The sequence below is a fragment of the Plecotus auritus genome, assembly GCF_963455305.1.
Source record: "Plecotus auritus genome assembly, chromosome: 4".
Taxonomy (NCBI): Eukaryota; Metazoa; Chordata; class Mammalia; order Chiroptera; family Vespertilionidae; genus Plecotus; species Plecotus auritus.
The window spans coordinates 119,425,504-119,439,269 of record NC_137775.1 but is presented as its reverse complement, the minus strand read 5'-3'; the positions used below and the strand labels follow the sequence as shown (position 1 = coordinate 119,439,269).

The 13,766-nt window shown below is 39.8% G+C and overlaps 1 protein-coding gene across 3 annotated transcripts in view; it reads left to right on the top strand.

Moving 5' to 3' along the window:
- TSPAN12 (tetraspanin 12) overlaps window positions 1-13,188 on the top strand; it is a 141,006-nt gene extending 127,818 nt beyond the window's left edge. For all 3 annotated transcript variants that reach the window (XM_080665761.1, XM_080665760.1, XM_080665762.1), the window contains one exon: window positions 11,596-13,188. In XM_080665761.1, the coding sequence (XP_080521887.1) occupies window positions 11,596-11,901 (306 nt within the window). In that variant the 3' untranslated portion in view covers window positions 11,902-13,188. The remainder of the gene's footprint in view (window positions 1-11,595) is intronic.
- Window positions 13,189-13,766: the final 578 nt, after the last annotated feature.

The window sequence follows — 13,766 nt, the reverse complement described above, 5'->3', positions numbered from 1 at the left end:
AAAGAAGGTGAGCATGTTTGCAAAATGGAAGCATTATTATGAAAGGAATGCTGAGGGCAGAGTAGTCCTGGGATTCTGACTTATCCATAATGAAGCTCCATTCTCAGATAAACACACACAGAATCTCCTGCCCGGATAGTAAAAGGTAGGCTGCTTTCCGGCCAGCCCAGTGGTGATTTAGATGGAATATCCCCAAGAAGTTCCATTCCCAGGGTTCTTTTATCTAGAGTCAAAGACACTCCCTCCTGCCTCTCTGCTGACTTCATTATCTCCTCAGCAACTGCTGGCAGGGGTCAGCTGGACTCTGACAGGTGATATCTGCTTTACCATTCAAAGCCTTGCCAGGCCAGTTGGGGCCAGGAGGGCGGATCCCTTTTATCTCTAGGCTTTGCTTGATCTAATCAGGCCTTGAACTATCCTGCCAGCTTTGCTTCAGGTTACAAATGCATTCTTATTTCCTTTCATTCTCTTCCTCAATTCAATTGTGAGTTTCTTGTTACCTATTCACTATTCAAACACCCCCTCTCCCCGCCCCCCATGCTCTATTTGTAGATTTTGCCTTTAGAATTTACTGATGTGAAAGCCATTATAATAGGTTTGACCTGGGAAGTACCTCACAAAGTATAATAATTTTAGACTTGTGCTTAAAAATCGTATAGGCAGAGAATGGGTTGAGGTGAGAATGGAGTCTTGCTTGAGGCAAGGGAATCAGTAGGAAACTGTTGCAGGTCACTCATGTGAGTGACGTAAAGGCTGGGGTTCCCGTTGTGCCATTCAGGATGGAGAGGAGGGAATGGGAGTGAAGGATATGAAAGAGGGAGGGGGAACAGGACTAGGTGATGAGTTGGCTGTAGTGAGTGAGTGACCAGGGACACTGCAAGGACACTTGACTTTGACTTGGGCCCTGAATAGATGTAGAAACCATTTTCTGAGGGGGGCGGGAGGTTGGCTTTGATTACTCCACTTTGGAAATGCTGGGTTTTAAAGGTCTTTGTCCATGTACTCCCAGTAGGAAATATGAAACTTAGGAGACAGAACCCAGAGATATGGATTTTGTGTGTATTAATTAGGGAAAGAGCTAACTCAAAATACAATAGCTTGAATAAGGTGGGAGTCTACTAGTATTTCTCTCCCATAGACCAGTCAGCTGACCCAGTCTATCAGGCAGCTCTGCTGCACAAGTTCATCCAGGGGCCCAGGATGGTGAGATACCTCGCCTTTTTTAAACACCTACCTTCCAAAGTTGCTCCTGTTTTTCTCCAGTTCCAGTCAGTGGGGAAGGGAGGAAGTGGGAAGGAGCACAGCCCATGCATTAAGCTCTACATTTGTCACCTCTGCTCACATTCCACTGGGGAGGGCTCACATGGCTGTGCCCGCTGCAACGAAGGCTGGGGAACGTGGTCTCTGGCTAGTAGTCTGGGTTCCCATAGACTGCACGAATCACTATGAAGAGGTGGAGAACAGACTGGGGTTAGTTGGAGCACTAACAGGTTACAGGTGTTATCAGTGCATAGAGGCAATTGAATGCATGGAAGTAAAGAAGGCCATGCGAAGAGGTGTGATGTGTGTGGCCAAGGACAGAAGTTGGGGGATGGCAACACTAACAGCCGAGGAGTCACCAAGTGTAGGAAAGCAGAAATGGGAAGCAGTGTCCTGCAAGCCAAAGGAGAAGAGGCTTTTAGGAATGAGTGTTGTTTAGCAGTTAAGACTAGTCTCCCAAGCCAGACTCTGGGTTAAATCTTTGCTCTGCTTCTTACTAGCTATGTGGCCTTGGGCAAGTTGTTAATCTTTCTGTGCTTCATTTTTCTCACCTGTATTGGTGAGATCCAACCTGAAAAAAAGAGGATTGCCAGAGTTCTTATCTCATAGGGATGTTTGGAGAGTTATGTGAATTAACCTATTAAAAACCCTTGGAACAGTGCCTGTCTGTAGCATGTGCTTATAGTAATAGCTGAGAGATAAAGTAAATCAGAAAAGTACACATTGCAGTTTTCAAAAACGATGCATATTTAATAGATCTATGAGCAAATATTTTACATGCATTATCTCCTTTAAGCCCTAACACAATTCTTTGAAGGTTACAGTATTGTTATCTCCATTTTACAGATGAGAAAAATGAGGCCCAAAGAGGGTAAGTGACCTAGCTAGTCATAGAGCTAGTCGGTGACTTAGCTCAGATCTAATTGATTCCAAAATTTTGAGATGTGAAATACTGGTGAGGAGCAAGCTGAGCTTTTATGGATTTTTTTTTCCACTTCTAAACCTCACTTTTATCTATTAAGTGAGATAATAATAGTACCTACCTCATTATAGTCTTGCAAAGATTAAACCAAGCTACTTAATGAGAAACCCTTAGCAAACCACTTGGCACATAATAAATACAAATCTTCAAAGCATAGTAGTAGCTAATGACAATAATAGCAGTAATTTATTAACAACTTATTGAAGTCAATAGAAAAATTAGCAGCCTCTGATTGGTGTTTACACTAGCCAAATTGTCCCTGGTTGTGTCCCTAGTTATATATATTTGGGCTGGCGGAAGCTAGATTTTTAGGTCAAGGTTTTGGGGACTTCGTGTGGTCTCCCACTTTGCTTGTTTCTACACTTTCCCACGTCTTATAGTCGAACATTTAGGAGGACGAAAGACCCAGTGAAAGACAATGTGAATGAGCAGCTTGGGAAGGCTCTTCTGCTCGGTCCGGCAGCGAGTGCTGGCTGCTGGAACTGGCCTGGCTGGGAGGCCAGCACCTGCAGGGCTTTCTGACTCTAGTATAGGACCATGTTTTATTTGTGTTTATTTTTGTTTGTGTTTTTGATTTTTCCATAAAAATGAAAAATGTTTAGCAAATGTAGTTTTTTTCAATTTGATGGTTCTGCCTATCTAATGGAGATATATTGATGATTAAATGAGACCTGAAGGTCTGCCATTATTAAGAAACTAGAGGCCCGTTGCACGAAGAGATTCATGCAATAGGCCTTCCTTCCCTTGGCTTCCAGCACCAGTTTTCCTCTGGCACCCGGGACCCAGGCCTTTGCTCTGGCCGGAGTCTGCCTTCTTCGTCTGTGCTGCAGACTCCGGAGTCTGCAGTCTTCGTCTTCGCTGTGGGGCCAGAGTGCCGTTCCTGTAGACCCCCTCGCCCCCCACCCTCCCTCTCATAGCAAGCGTCCTGCCCCACCTGGCCACTCCATGCCTGGAGCAGCTGGGTGGCTGCCATCTTTGTCCTTCTAATTTTCATATTCCCTCCTGATTGGCTGGTGGGCGTAGCGGAGGTATGGTCAATTTACATGTTTGTCTATTATTAGATAAGACTAGAGGCCCAGTGCACAACATTCGGGGTGCACAACATCAGGGGAGCGGGCCTAAGCTGGAAAGTGGACATCCCCCGAGGGGCCCTTAGCACTGCCACATCAGTGGGAGAGGCTCCCGCCACTACCACTGTGCTTGCCAGCCATGAGCCTGGCTTCTGGCTGAGTGGCGCTCCCCTTGTGGGAGCACTGACCACCAGGGGGCAGCACCTGTGTTCAGCGTCTGCCCCCTGGTGGTCAGTGTGTATCATAGCAACCAGTCGTTCCACCGTTTGGTTGATTTGCATAATAGGGTTTTATTATATAGGATAAGACTTTCTCTACTGCATTTCCTATGCATGGGTTTGGTTAATCTTCCTTTTAAGAGAACAGAAAGTCCCATAGTGAATTTTATTACTTGCTGTTGAACTTTTTTTTATCTTTTTTTATTATTATTTTTTAATATATTTTATTGATATTTTACAGAGAGGAAAGGAGAGGGATAGAAAGCTAGAAACATCGATGAGAGAGAAACATTGATCAGCTGCCTCCTGCACACCTCCCACTGGGGATGTGCCTGCAACCAAAGTACATGCCCTTGACCGGAATCGAACCCGGGACCCTTCAGTCCGCAGGCCGACGCTCTATCCACTGAGCCAAACCGGTTTCGGCTGAACTTTTTTTTAAAGGACGCATTTATTTCCCTGCAAAGCTTATGGTTTTTGGTGAAGAACTTGTGGTCCAACCTGTTTAAAGCTCATGAACTACTATCATTCATTTTTTAATTTTAGAAGCACTAGAGCAGAGATTATATATTTGTACCTGATGATTAGCACAGTCCTTTCAAACTTGAAAGTCGTGTTTAATATAAAAAATCCATTATGAAAATATTGTACTGGTATGTATGGCACCTAGACTGTATTTATACTTTATTTCATAAGCCCAGGAGATCTGTCTAACTCTTTGCCATGGTCTGGGAAAGCCACCAGTGCTTTTCTAATTTTAGAAAGTCATTTTGGAGATAGATTAGAGAATAATTTCAAGTGTATCATTTCCTCAAGTGAAGTGAGGCATCTGACATGCCTTCAGATAGATTCCAGGAAATGTAGGGATTAGTAATTTTTCTCTGATAAAAAGGTAATGTTATTTACTGTTAATAGTTGATCAGAATTTTAATACTGCAGCAAGTAAAGTAGGTTGACCAATATGTCTTATTCATAGCTTTGGATTATCTGAGGTTATTAATGCAAGGCTAGCATAACTTTAGTTAGGAAGAAAACATATTCAAGGTAAATCAACTCAGAGTATTTTATTTTGAGAAAAGCAAATAAGTACAATTAATTTCTTTCCAATTCTGATTAAAACAACTTGTGAAATAGAATGCAGTTTTGAACTCTAACATTTCTATTTTTTCTTTTTGACTCACTTAACAGAAATATTAATTTATGTAACTAAATATCTATGAATAGTACAATAGATTATATGGAAAGACATCTATATTTGTTTTTATCTCTAGACTTGGTGTCTTGCTTTTCAATGAAACTATCAGTTTGCATTGAGAAGTGTAAACATTATGCATGATTATTTGATTGGCTTAAAATAAGTTCACAACTTGTGTTCAGACTGAATTATTTCAATGGGGATAATACAGAAAGGACCATAAGCTCACAGTTGTTTCTATTAAGAATTTAGAGAGTGGCTGAGGAGGACAGTTATTTTATGCAAAGAAATCTGGGAAAATACTGTCTTATCAAGAAGAGGGATATTGGAAAGTTAACCTTTAACATTAAGTAACTGTGTAATGAACCACTAATATTGAGCAATATGCTGCAAGTTTCTACAATGCCTTCTGAGTCATCAAATATTAAATTGTGTCAGTATAGATTTGTGCTTTTATTTATATACTAGTTTTTTATTACATATTAGAGGCCTGGTGCATGAATTTGTGCACTGGTGGGGTCCCTCTGTCTGGCCTGCAGGGATTGGGCTGAAACCGGCAGTCTAATATCCCCCCCAAGAGGGCGCAGGCCAGGCCGAGGGACCCCATCAGTGCACAAATCTGTGCACTGGGCTTCTAGTATGCATATAAGATCTTTGGTTAATCTCTTCCCGCCCTCTCCCCTCTCCCCTCCCCTCTGAGATTTATCAGTCTGTTCCATGTTTCCATGCCTGTGTGTTGAGAGTCTGCCTCCTGGTGGTCAGTGTGCGTCATAGCTATCAGTCAAATAGTCACTTAGGCTTTTATATATAGAGATTTACAACCTGTATCTTTTTATTAAACAAAGGGTTTAATGCAGTACACAACAAGAATGATGCAATGAATTAGTAATAAAATATAAATAACATTGGAAAGTCAGGGTTAAGAGCAGAATAATTAGACATGCCTAATATGAGGACAGATGGGGTTGTGGAGTTTCATACTTGCCCCTCAGCTTTCTGAAAGCTCAGATGAAAAGGAGACATCATCATTTGCACGATTTAATGCTAGAATAGAATATTATACATTTTCAAAGGGAATGAAACTCAAAAGTATTTTTTCTAGTGAGATTTTAAAAAATTCTACTCTGAATTACCTAAGAAAATAGCTTCAATATTATTTTGCATTAATTTTATTGAGCAGTTTCTTATGGTATTTTTAAATACGCTTTAGTGGAGAATAATATACAAGTCATAGGCTAATATATTCCAGTGTAGCAGAGTTTGATAGTCTGGTTTGATACTTGGACGTAATTTAAAAATATATAGAGATGTCAGTTGATGTCATCTTTTAAATAATAACTTTTTTCTGGTAGAGAAGGGTAAATTTTAATTAATGAATTCTGATGACAAGCATAAGTACTTAAATTCCATCTTGTTTTGAGGGGTTATCTATGTATTGTGTAAAATGAGGAAAGTGATAAGACTGACACATTTTTATAAAAGTTGAGGAATTGAACTAGGATCTTTGCTTTGAATAGACAAACCTGGCCCACCTCTGCATGGACATACATTCAGGTCCCAGTTATCAGGAAGGAGACCAGGTCCTAAACATGTGCCATGTGATACAATGCCATGTCCACTCTCCTGGGGCACCTGAAAAGCTTTTTGCGTGGAATCCAAACCCATTTATAAGACCTTAGTTGTTTTAATATTTTATTGCATTTTCTAGTTTTTTAAAGTTAAAAATCAGAGTTCTTTCCAAAGAAACATTGATAAAACCAGGCAATCCAAAAAGAAATCATCAGGATGATGAAGTGTATATATTTGGAAAACTTGGAGGTGGTAGGAATATGTAGTCTAGAGAAGAGGATGGTTAAAGGGAATGTGACAGCTCATCAGGCATTGCTCTCTCTACCTTCTAGAAAAGGGATTGTCTGAGAGTAGAACTGCATCTTATTTTTTTTTAAACATTTTATTTTTTTTATTTTTTAAAATCTATTTTATTGATTTTTTACAGAGAGGAAGGGAGAGGGATAGAGAGTTAGAAACAATGATGAGAGAGAAACATTGATCAGCCGCCTCCTGCACACTCCCCACTGGGTATGTGCCCACAACTAAGGTACATGCCCTTGACCAGAATCGAACCTGGGACCCTTGAGTCCGCAGGCTGACGCTCTATCCACTGAGCCAAACCAGTTAGGGCAGAACTGCATCTTATTGAGAGACAGGTTCCAACAAGGAAATACTTGTTAAGGACTACTGTTTTTCTCTTGGCTGGTGTGGCTTAGTGCTTGAGTGTCGACCTATGAACCGGGAAGTCACTGGTTCAGTTCCCGGTCAGGGCACATGCCTGAGTTGCAGAAATGATTCTCTCTCATCATTGATGTTTCTATTTCTCTCCGAAATAATATATATATCTATTTTTAACTACTGTTTTTCAAGTGTGGACAGAGCTGTCTAGTGAGGCCCTGAGTTCCTCTCATTAGAAGCATTTTCTTTTTTAAAAAATTCTTTATTGTTTCAAGTATTACATATGTCTCCTTTTTCCCCATTGACCTCTTCCCAGCCACCCCCACACCCCAGCACATGCTCTCACCCCCCTACTGTTTGTGTCTATGGGTTCTGCTTATATGCATGCATAGAAGTCCTTTAGTTGACCTCTTTCTTACCCAACCCCCTCCCCTGCCTTCCCTCTGAGGTTGATTGGCCTGTTTGATGTTGAAGCATTTTCTTTGATGTATCTGTGTGTGTGTGTGTGTGTGTGTGTGTGTGTGTATGAGACATACTTTCTTGTTTCTTTGCACCTCTTGTGATTTTTTATTTGTTTTTGTTGTAGAAAACTGGACATTTTAAATAATATAATGTGGCAACTCTGTAAATCAGGTTCTACCTCCTCCCGGAAGCTTGTGGTTTATTGTTGTTGCATTTGTTCATTAATGACTTTTCTGAACTAATTTTGTAGGTCCTATATTCTTTGTCATGTGTGGCCCTTAAAGTCTATGCTCTGTTAGCTTCGTGGTCAGTTAATGAATGAACAGATATTTCCTTAGATGCCTAGAACCAGTAAGTCTCCCAGCCTTTGCCAAGGGTACACAAAGCCTCAAGGTTAGCCAGAGGGGAGATCTTAGTGCCTTCCCAGGTCTTTCTTCGCATGTGCATAGTCCTAGGTATGAGCACAGCTCTACTCATGTGTGTAACTTCTAGATCCCACCAATGTGTCAGAGTTTTGCTAAGGCCCCTATGGGCTTCTTTTTGCCCCAGCTTTTTCTTTTAAGCTTTTTGACTCACCCGTTGTGTGCACTACTTCATGCAGCCTCAGCGTTCAACAGTTACTTCTGATTGCTTTTGACAAATATGGGGGTAAAGGGACCCTGGTTGATCTGAAGGCAAGTAAGGCCTTCCAGGGAACCACCAGATAGAACAAATAATGACGATTCTCTAGTAATGGGGTTTTGAAGTAGCTCCACCCCTATTTTGTTATCTCTGGTGGTTTCTAGGCCACTGGTTTTTAATTTGTGTGTTTTTAAGAAACACTTTTAATGGATTTTTAGAGAGAGAGGAAAGGAGAGGATGAGAGAGAGAGAAACATCCATGTGAGAGGGAAACATTGACCAGCTGCATCCCTCACATCCCCTGCCAGGGTTCAAGCCCACAACCTGGGCATGTGCCCCGACCCGGAATTGAATGGGCACCCTTTCAGTGCACGGAATAATGCCCAAGCAACTGACCACAAATCTACTGCAGAGCTGGGAGGGTGGGGATGCGAATAGGGTAAATTAAGATGCCACAAAGCTTACTGTTCTTACTGGACTCAGGTGAGTTTTTTACATAAATGCTGCTCAGATTGTTGCAAGCCTTTGGTGAATTTCCAGAGTTATAAAAGCATTTATTCTGAAATTTTTTATTAAAAATTGATTTTAGAAAAAGGAAGGGAGAGAGAGAGGGAGAGAGAGAAAGAGAGAGAGAGAGGAGGGGGGGATTTGTTGCCTCCTGAATATGCCCTGAGCAGGGATTCGAACTTGCCACCCTTTGGTGTATGGGATAATGCTCCAATGAACTGAGCCACACCTGCCAGGGCTATTTTGACAATTTTCACTAGTGCTTTCATTGTTTACATAGAGGAAAGACTATTCAGAGTTACTTTCCTCTGCCTGTTTTGCTGAGCCATTCTAGAAGTGCTTTTTTAGCCATATTTTTAAAAGTTAAAAAGTTGAACTCATTGACTTCCAAGGTCCCCTCTCACTCTAGAAAATTCAGTGTTAACTAATATGTCACATTTTCTAACCATTCTAGATTATATAATTTACTGTACCTTTTTAATAAATATGATTGTTTAAAATAAAATTGAAACAAACTTTCCTTAATGCCCAAAATATGAAACACAATAGACTGTAGCTTATTATCAATTTCTGCTTAATTTTATTGACAGGTTTTTAAAAATAAATATTATCTTTTCTACCTACTGAACTTTTACCATGTACCAAAACCCATTCTAAGTGTTTAAATATGTTTAGTCATTTAATTTTCCCCAAGTCTCAAACAGTGGGCTCTATTACTATGAATGTTTTCAGATAGAAAACTGGAGCATGGACAGATTAAGTAACTTGCCCAAAGTCACATAACTTATCAGTAGCAGAGCAGGGATTTGAAATTCAGAATTCAGGCTCTGCAGTTCATGATCTAAACATTCTACGCTGTGTCACAAAAGGATGCTTGTTGGAATGACACATAAACATAAGTGTGAATGGGTTCTGATAGACTAGCTGAGTGGAACTCTTAGAAAAATATTTGAACATTGGTGACTTGTATTTATGAAATCTATTTTGGTTTTCCAGAGTGTCTGTGTGCATAGCATATTTGTATGTATCAAATAGGTAAGATGGCCATAGAAGTGATCTTACTATGCTGATGTTAAGTAATATTAAATTATAAATATTTTAATTTTATTTTGGTTAAATTGATGAAACTTGGATAATCTTTTGCTGTTAATTTGCATTACATTATGTACCAGAAAAAGGTAGTTATTGAAATGTGTCTATGAGTAGTTATACATGATTTTTTATTTATTGAGAATTATGTGTTATTGGGGTACAATTACTAATCATTGTCTTTGGAAATCTAATAATTATATATCATTCATTCCCCCCTCCAATATAATGCAGAAGTTCTAACAACTGACTCTTGCCTTCCTTGCTTTAGTTGAGTTCTTTGTGTTATCTAGAGAAGAAAACAAAAAGGCAGTTATTTAAATAATGATCAATTTCTTTTTATTCAAGTAGCTGCCTTAATAGGGTAAGCACTGACTCACTTTTACCCTGAACGTAGAGTAAAAGCTGGAAAAGCCAAGGTTTTGTTGGGAGATAATTGTCCATGTGTCTCTTGCTTGTCTTATGAGAGCAGTCACTGGCTGCTTATATTTTGTTTGGTTGTGCATAGCAAACAGCCTTGACAACGAAAAAAGTGTGTCCCTCCAGAGAAAAGGGCAGGTTTACTTACTGTTCAATATCATGATGATAATGTTTCTCTCCAATGCAAAGAACAAGTATTCTTCCTGCCCATTATAAAAGATAGGGTTCCCAAAAGATTGGGATTCCTGTCCCATAGTGCAACCCACTGAATGTGCAGGGGTCATCTCGCTATCTTCATGTTGTTCTGGGGACTCGAGGAACTGGAACATACTCTGGCTGTTGCTATTGCTGTGAATGATAAAGTTCTTTTTCTCCTTCTGCCAGCATCCATCAAACCTCCACAGGCTAATTTGTTAGCTTCCAAGTAAAGTAAAATCTCAGAATCGTCAAAGTTTTTGAAATTTGTTAATTGTTATAAAATTCTTTCCCATATTTTTACCTTGATTTAGAACCAGCTTCCCTTTGGAAGAGGGAATTTTCACTTCTTTGTTGTGGATTCTTTAGAGACATGGCAGGTAGCCTATGCTTTGGTCACCTGTGAGGTGACTTATGACAGTTGTTAGTCACATTCTTCCTCCTTTTGTTTGCCCTTCATCCCCCATTTTCCTTGCTCATGGATATTTTTCTCTTTAAATACTTCTTGTCTCTTCTTTCTGCATTATCTTCTTTGACTACCATAGGTACTCGTTAGCCTTTTGAATTAAAACTAAACACAAACAAAAATCTTGCTTATTTTTTTAAGTCAGATGTCAAATTCTTACCTGGTAGAACTAGAACTTGGTGCCATGTCAGGAAGTCCCCCATGTATACTTCTGCTGCAGGCAGTGGACAGAGGTGTGTGTGCATGTGGAAGGTAGGGGGAAGGGAACAAATTGATTTCTGCTCACCAGCATGCTTCAGCAGCAGACTGGGGAAATATTCCTGATCCCTGGGGAAAAGCTTCTGACCAAATGAACAATAATCAAACAGTATATACAAATAATAATAATGACGAAACTTTATTTTTGAGAAATTTGAGTCAGTCTGTGTCAGGAGTTGGCACTCTGTGGCCTGTGCCCTAAATCTGGACCACAGCTACATCATCCATTCATTTACATTTTTGTCTGTGGCTGCTTTGGTGTTTCAGTGGCAGAGATGAGTAGGTGGAACAGAGACCATATGGCCTACAAACCATAAAAGAGTTACTATCTGACCTTTTACCAAAAAAAAGTTCGCCAACCCTTGTTCTAGATGTGTGTTTTACCAGCAGCTCTCAATTTCAGGTTGTGAGGAAGACAGAAGAAATCACTGGGCAGGCTTTTCAAAGAGTTCCCATCTCAATCTCCCCTCTGTCTTCTCACAGGTGTCCCCTGTTGAGAGTCACTGTTTTAAAACTTCAGGATTTAGTAGTTTCGTTCCATTAACTGATACCGATTGTTTGTTTTCACCATTTTGGCCCTCTGTAACCCATCCAAAGTAATTTTGACTGTTATTTCTTTTACAGGGTTGTGGGAAGAAAATGTACTCCTTTTTGAGAGGAACCAAACAACTTCAGGTGCTAAGGTTTCTGGGGATCTCCATTGGAGTGACACAAATCCTGGCCATGATTCTCACCATCACTTTGCTCTGGGCTCTCTATTATGATAGGAGGGAGCCTGGGACAGACCAAATAATGTCCCTGAAGAATGACACGACTCAGCACCTGTCATGTCACTCAGTGGAACTGTTGAAACCAAGTCTGACGAGGATTTTTGAACACACCTCCATGGCAAACAGCTTCGATACACATTTTGAAATGGAGGAATTATAGAGAATGTCAAAGAAGGAAACCACCCAGTTATTTTATTTTACTTGTGAATTTTTGAGCACAGAGTTGTTCCAGAAATGTGTAGAAATAAAAATGTCATAAATTGATGCCTACGCATGTCATTTTGAACTCTTTAAAACGAAGAGGTAAAAGTTCCATATATTATGTTACCACCTGGACAATAGTTGATGCCCTTTACATTGCCGAGGTCAGATCTAATATCCACTTTATAGTTTGTGCCAGATTTTTACTAAACATAGTTATGCTTTGAGGTTTACGCTTTGGTACAGATTGACCAACGTTTCTGCATGCCTACTATGGAGGGATTGGAGCTACAGCAAAGTTCGATTTACTTCTGTAAGCTCTCTAGTATATAAAGTACCAGTTAACTGCTAACATAGGAAGTAAAACAATACTAATGATTTTTATTCTTTGGTGATATATTTTTTGAGGGTAAAATAGATTAGACATAAGAAAAGTCTGAAGATTGGTGACTACCTAAATGTGATTTTTGCTAGTTACTAAAATATTCTTAACTACTTCCAAGAGCAAACTAATGCATTGTCTTAAGCTGATCAGGGATTTATGTGTATATGAGTATCTGTGTTAAGTCTGTATAATTCACTAGATTTCAGTTCTTATAATGTTAATAACAATTGTGAAAAGGATACATTTGTCCTGTATAACAGCATTATTCTTAACCTTTCCTGTTAATAGAGTTTTAAAATTCTGTCTTGGTTTTTACATTACATTACATTACATTACATAACTCTCAATTTAAATACTTAACCACTAATTTTGAAAAATTGCTAGTGTGATACAAAAGGAGTCATTATAATGCAGAATGTAGTCTGGTCCCTAGGGAGTATTAATAAGAAAATTTACACACAACTTAGTTCATTTAGCAAAGACCTGGATGCTATCTTTCTCTCAAACTAAGACTCTTTTTGATATTAAACACTTGTTAAAGAAGCTTATCTTTGCTTTCTTGAAACAAGAAGTGACAGTATCCAAGTCTGAATATAATTCTTCAGAGAATAGTGTTCCCTTTCTCCAGGGAAATGCTGTGAGAATCATTAAGATAAGTGGCAACTTAACCAGAGAATTTCTTTGCTTTATTTCACTGATTAAGATACTATGGTGAAATACACAGATTATTAAATTTTTTACAAGAGTAAATATATTTATTTAAAATGGGAAAAGTGCATTTTACTGTATTTTATCTATTATGTTTTTTCTCAGAAAATGGAAAGAAAATTAAAACTTGTCAATAAATATTTTCCAGAGAGTAACAATTTGTCTGTCTAATTTATATACATTGTAAGCACTTTTACCACTCAAGAAGATTAGCAAAGGGAGAAAAATGTGAGAAGAAATGATTGAATATAGTAATAATAATGATTTTCAAACTCAAGCTAATCTATAAGAATACTAGAGGCTGGGTGCATGAAAATTCATGCACTGGATGGGGGGGTCCCTCAGCCCAGCCTACCCCCTCTCACAGTCTGGGAGCCCTCAGGGGCAGGAGGTGACCTGGTGATCGGGGGAAGGGGACACCCCCATCACACCTCTGCTGCTGCCACTGCCGGAAGCGCAAGTCTCTGCTGGCCCTGGTTACCTGAGCCTTTGGTGGCCCCGGGTGGGTGGGCAGCCTCCATCCGAGGCTTGCCTGCGCCTTGGGCTGGCCCTGGGGGGCTTAGGGGACTGGGCGCTGCCATCTTGTGGCTGTGGGCGATGCCATCTTTGAGGGCGTGGCAGTCAATTAGCATATTCCCTCTTTATTAGATAAGGTGTATCTTCACTGAGAAAAGATAAAAGATGCCCATTTACTTTTCAAGTTTGATTTTGAGCTAAATGATAATGTAACT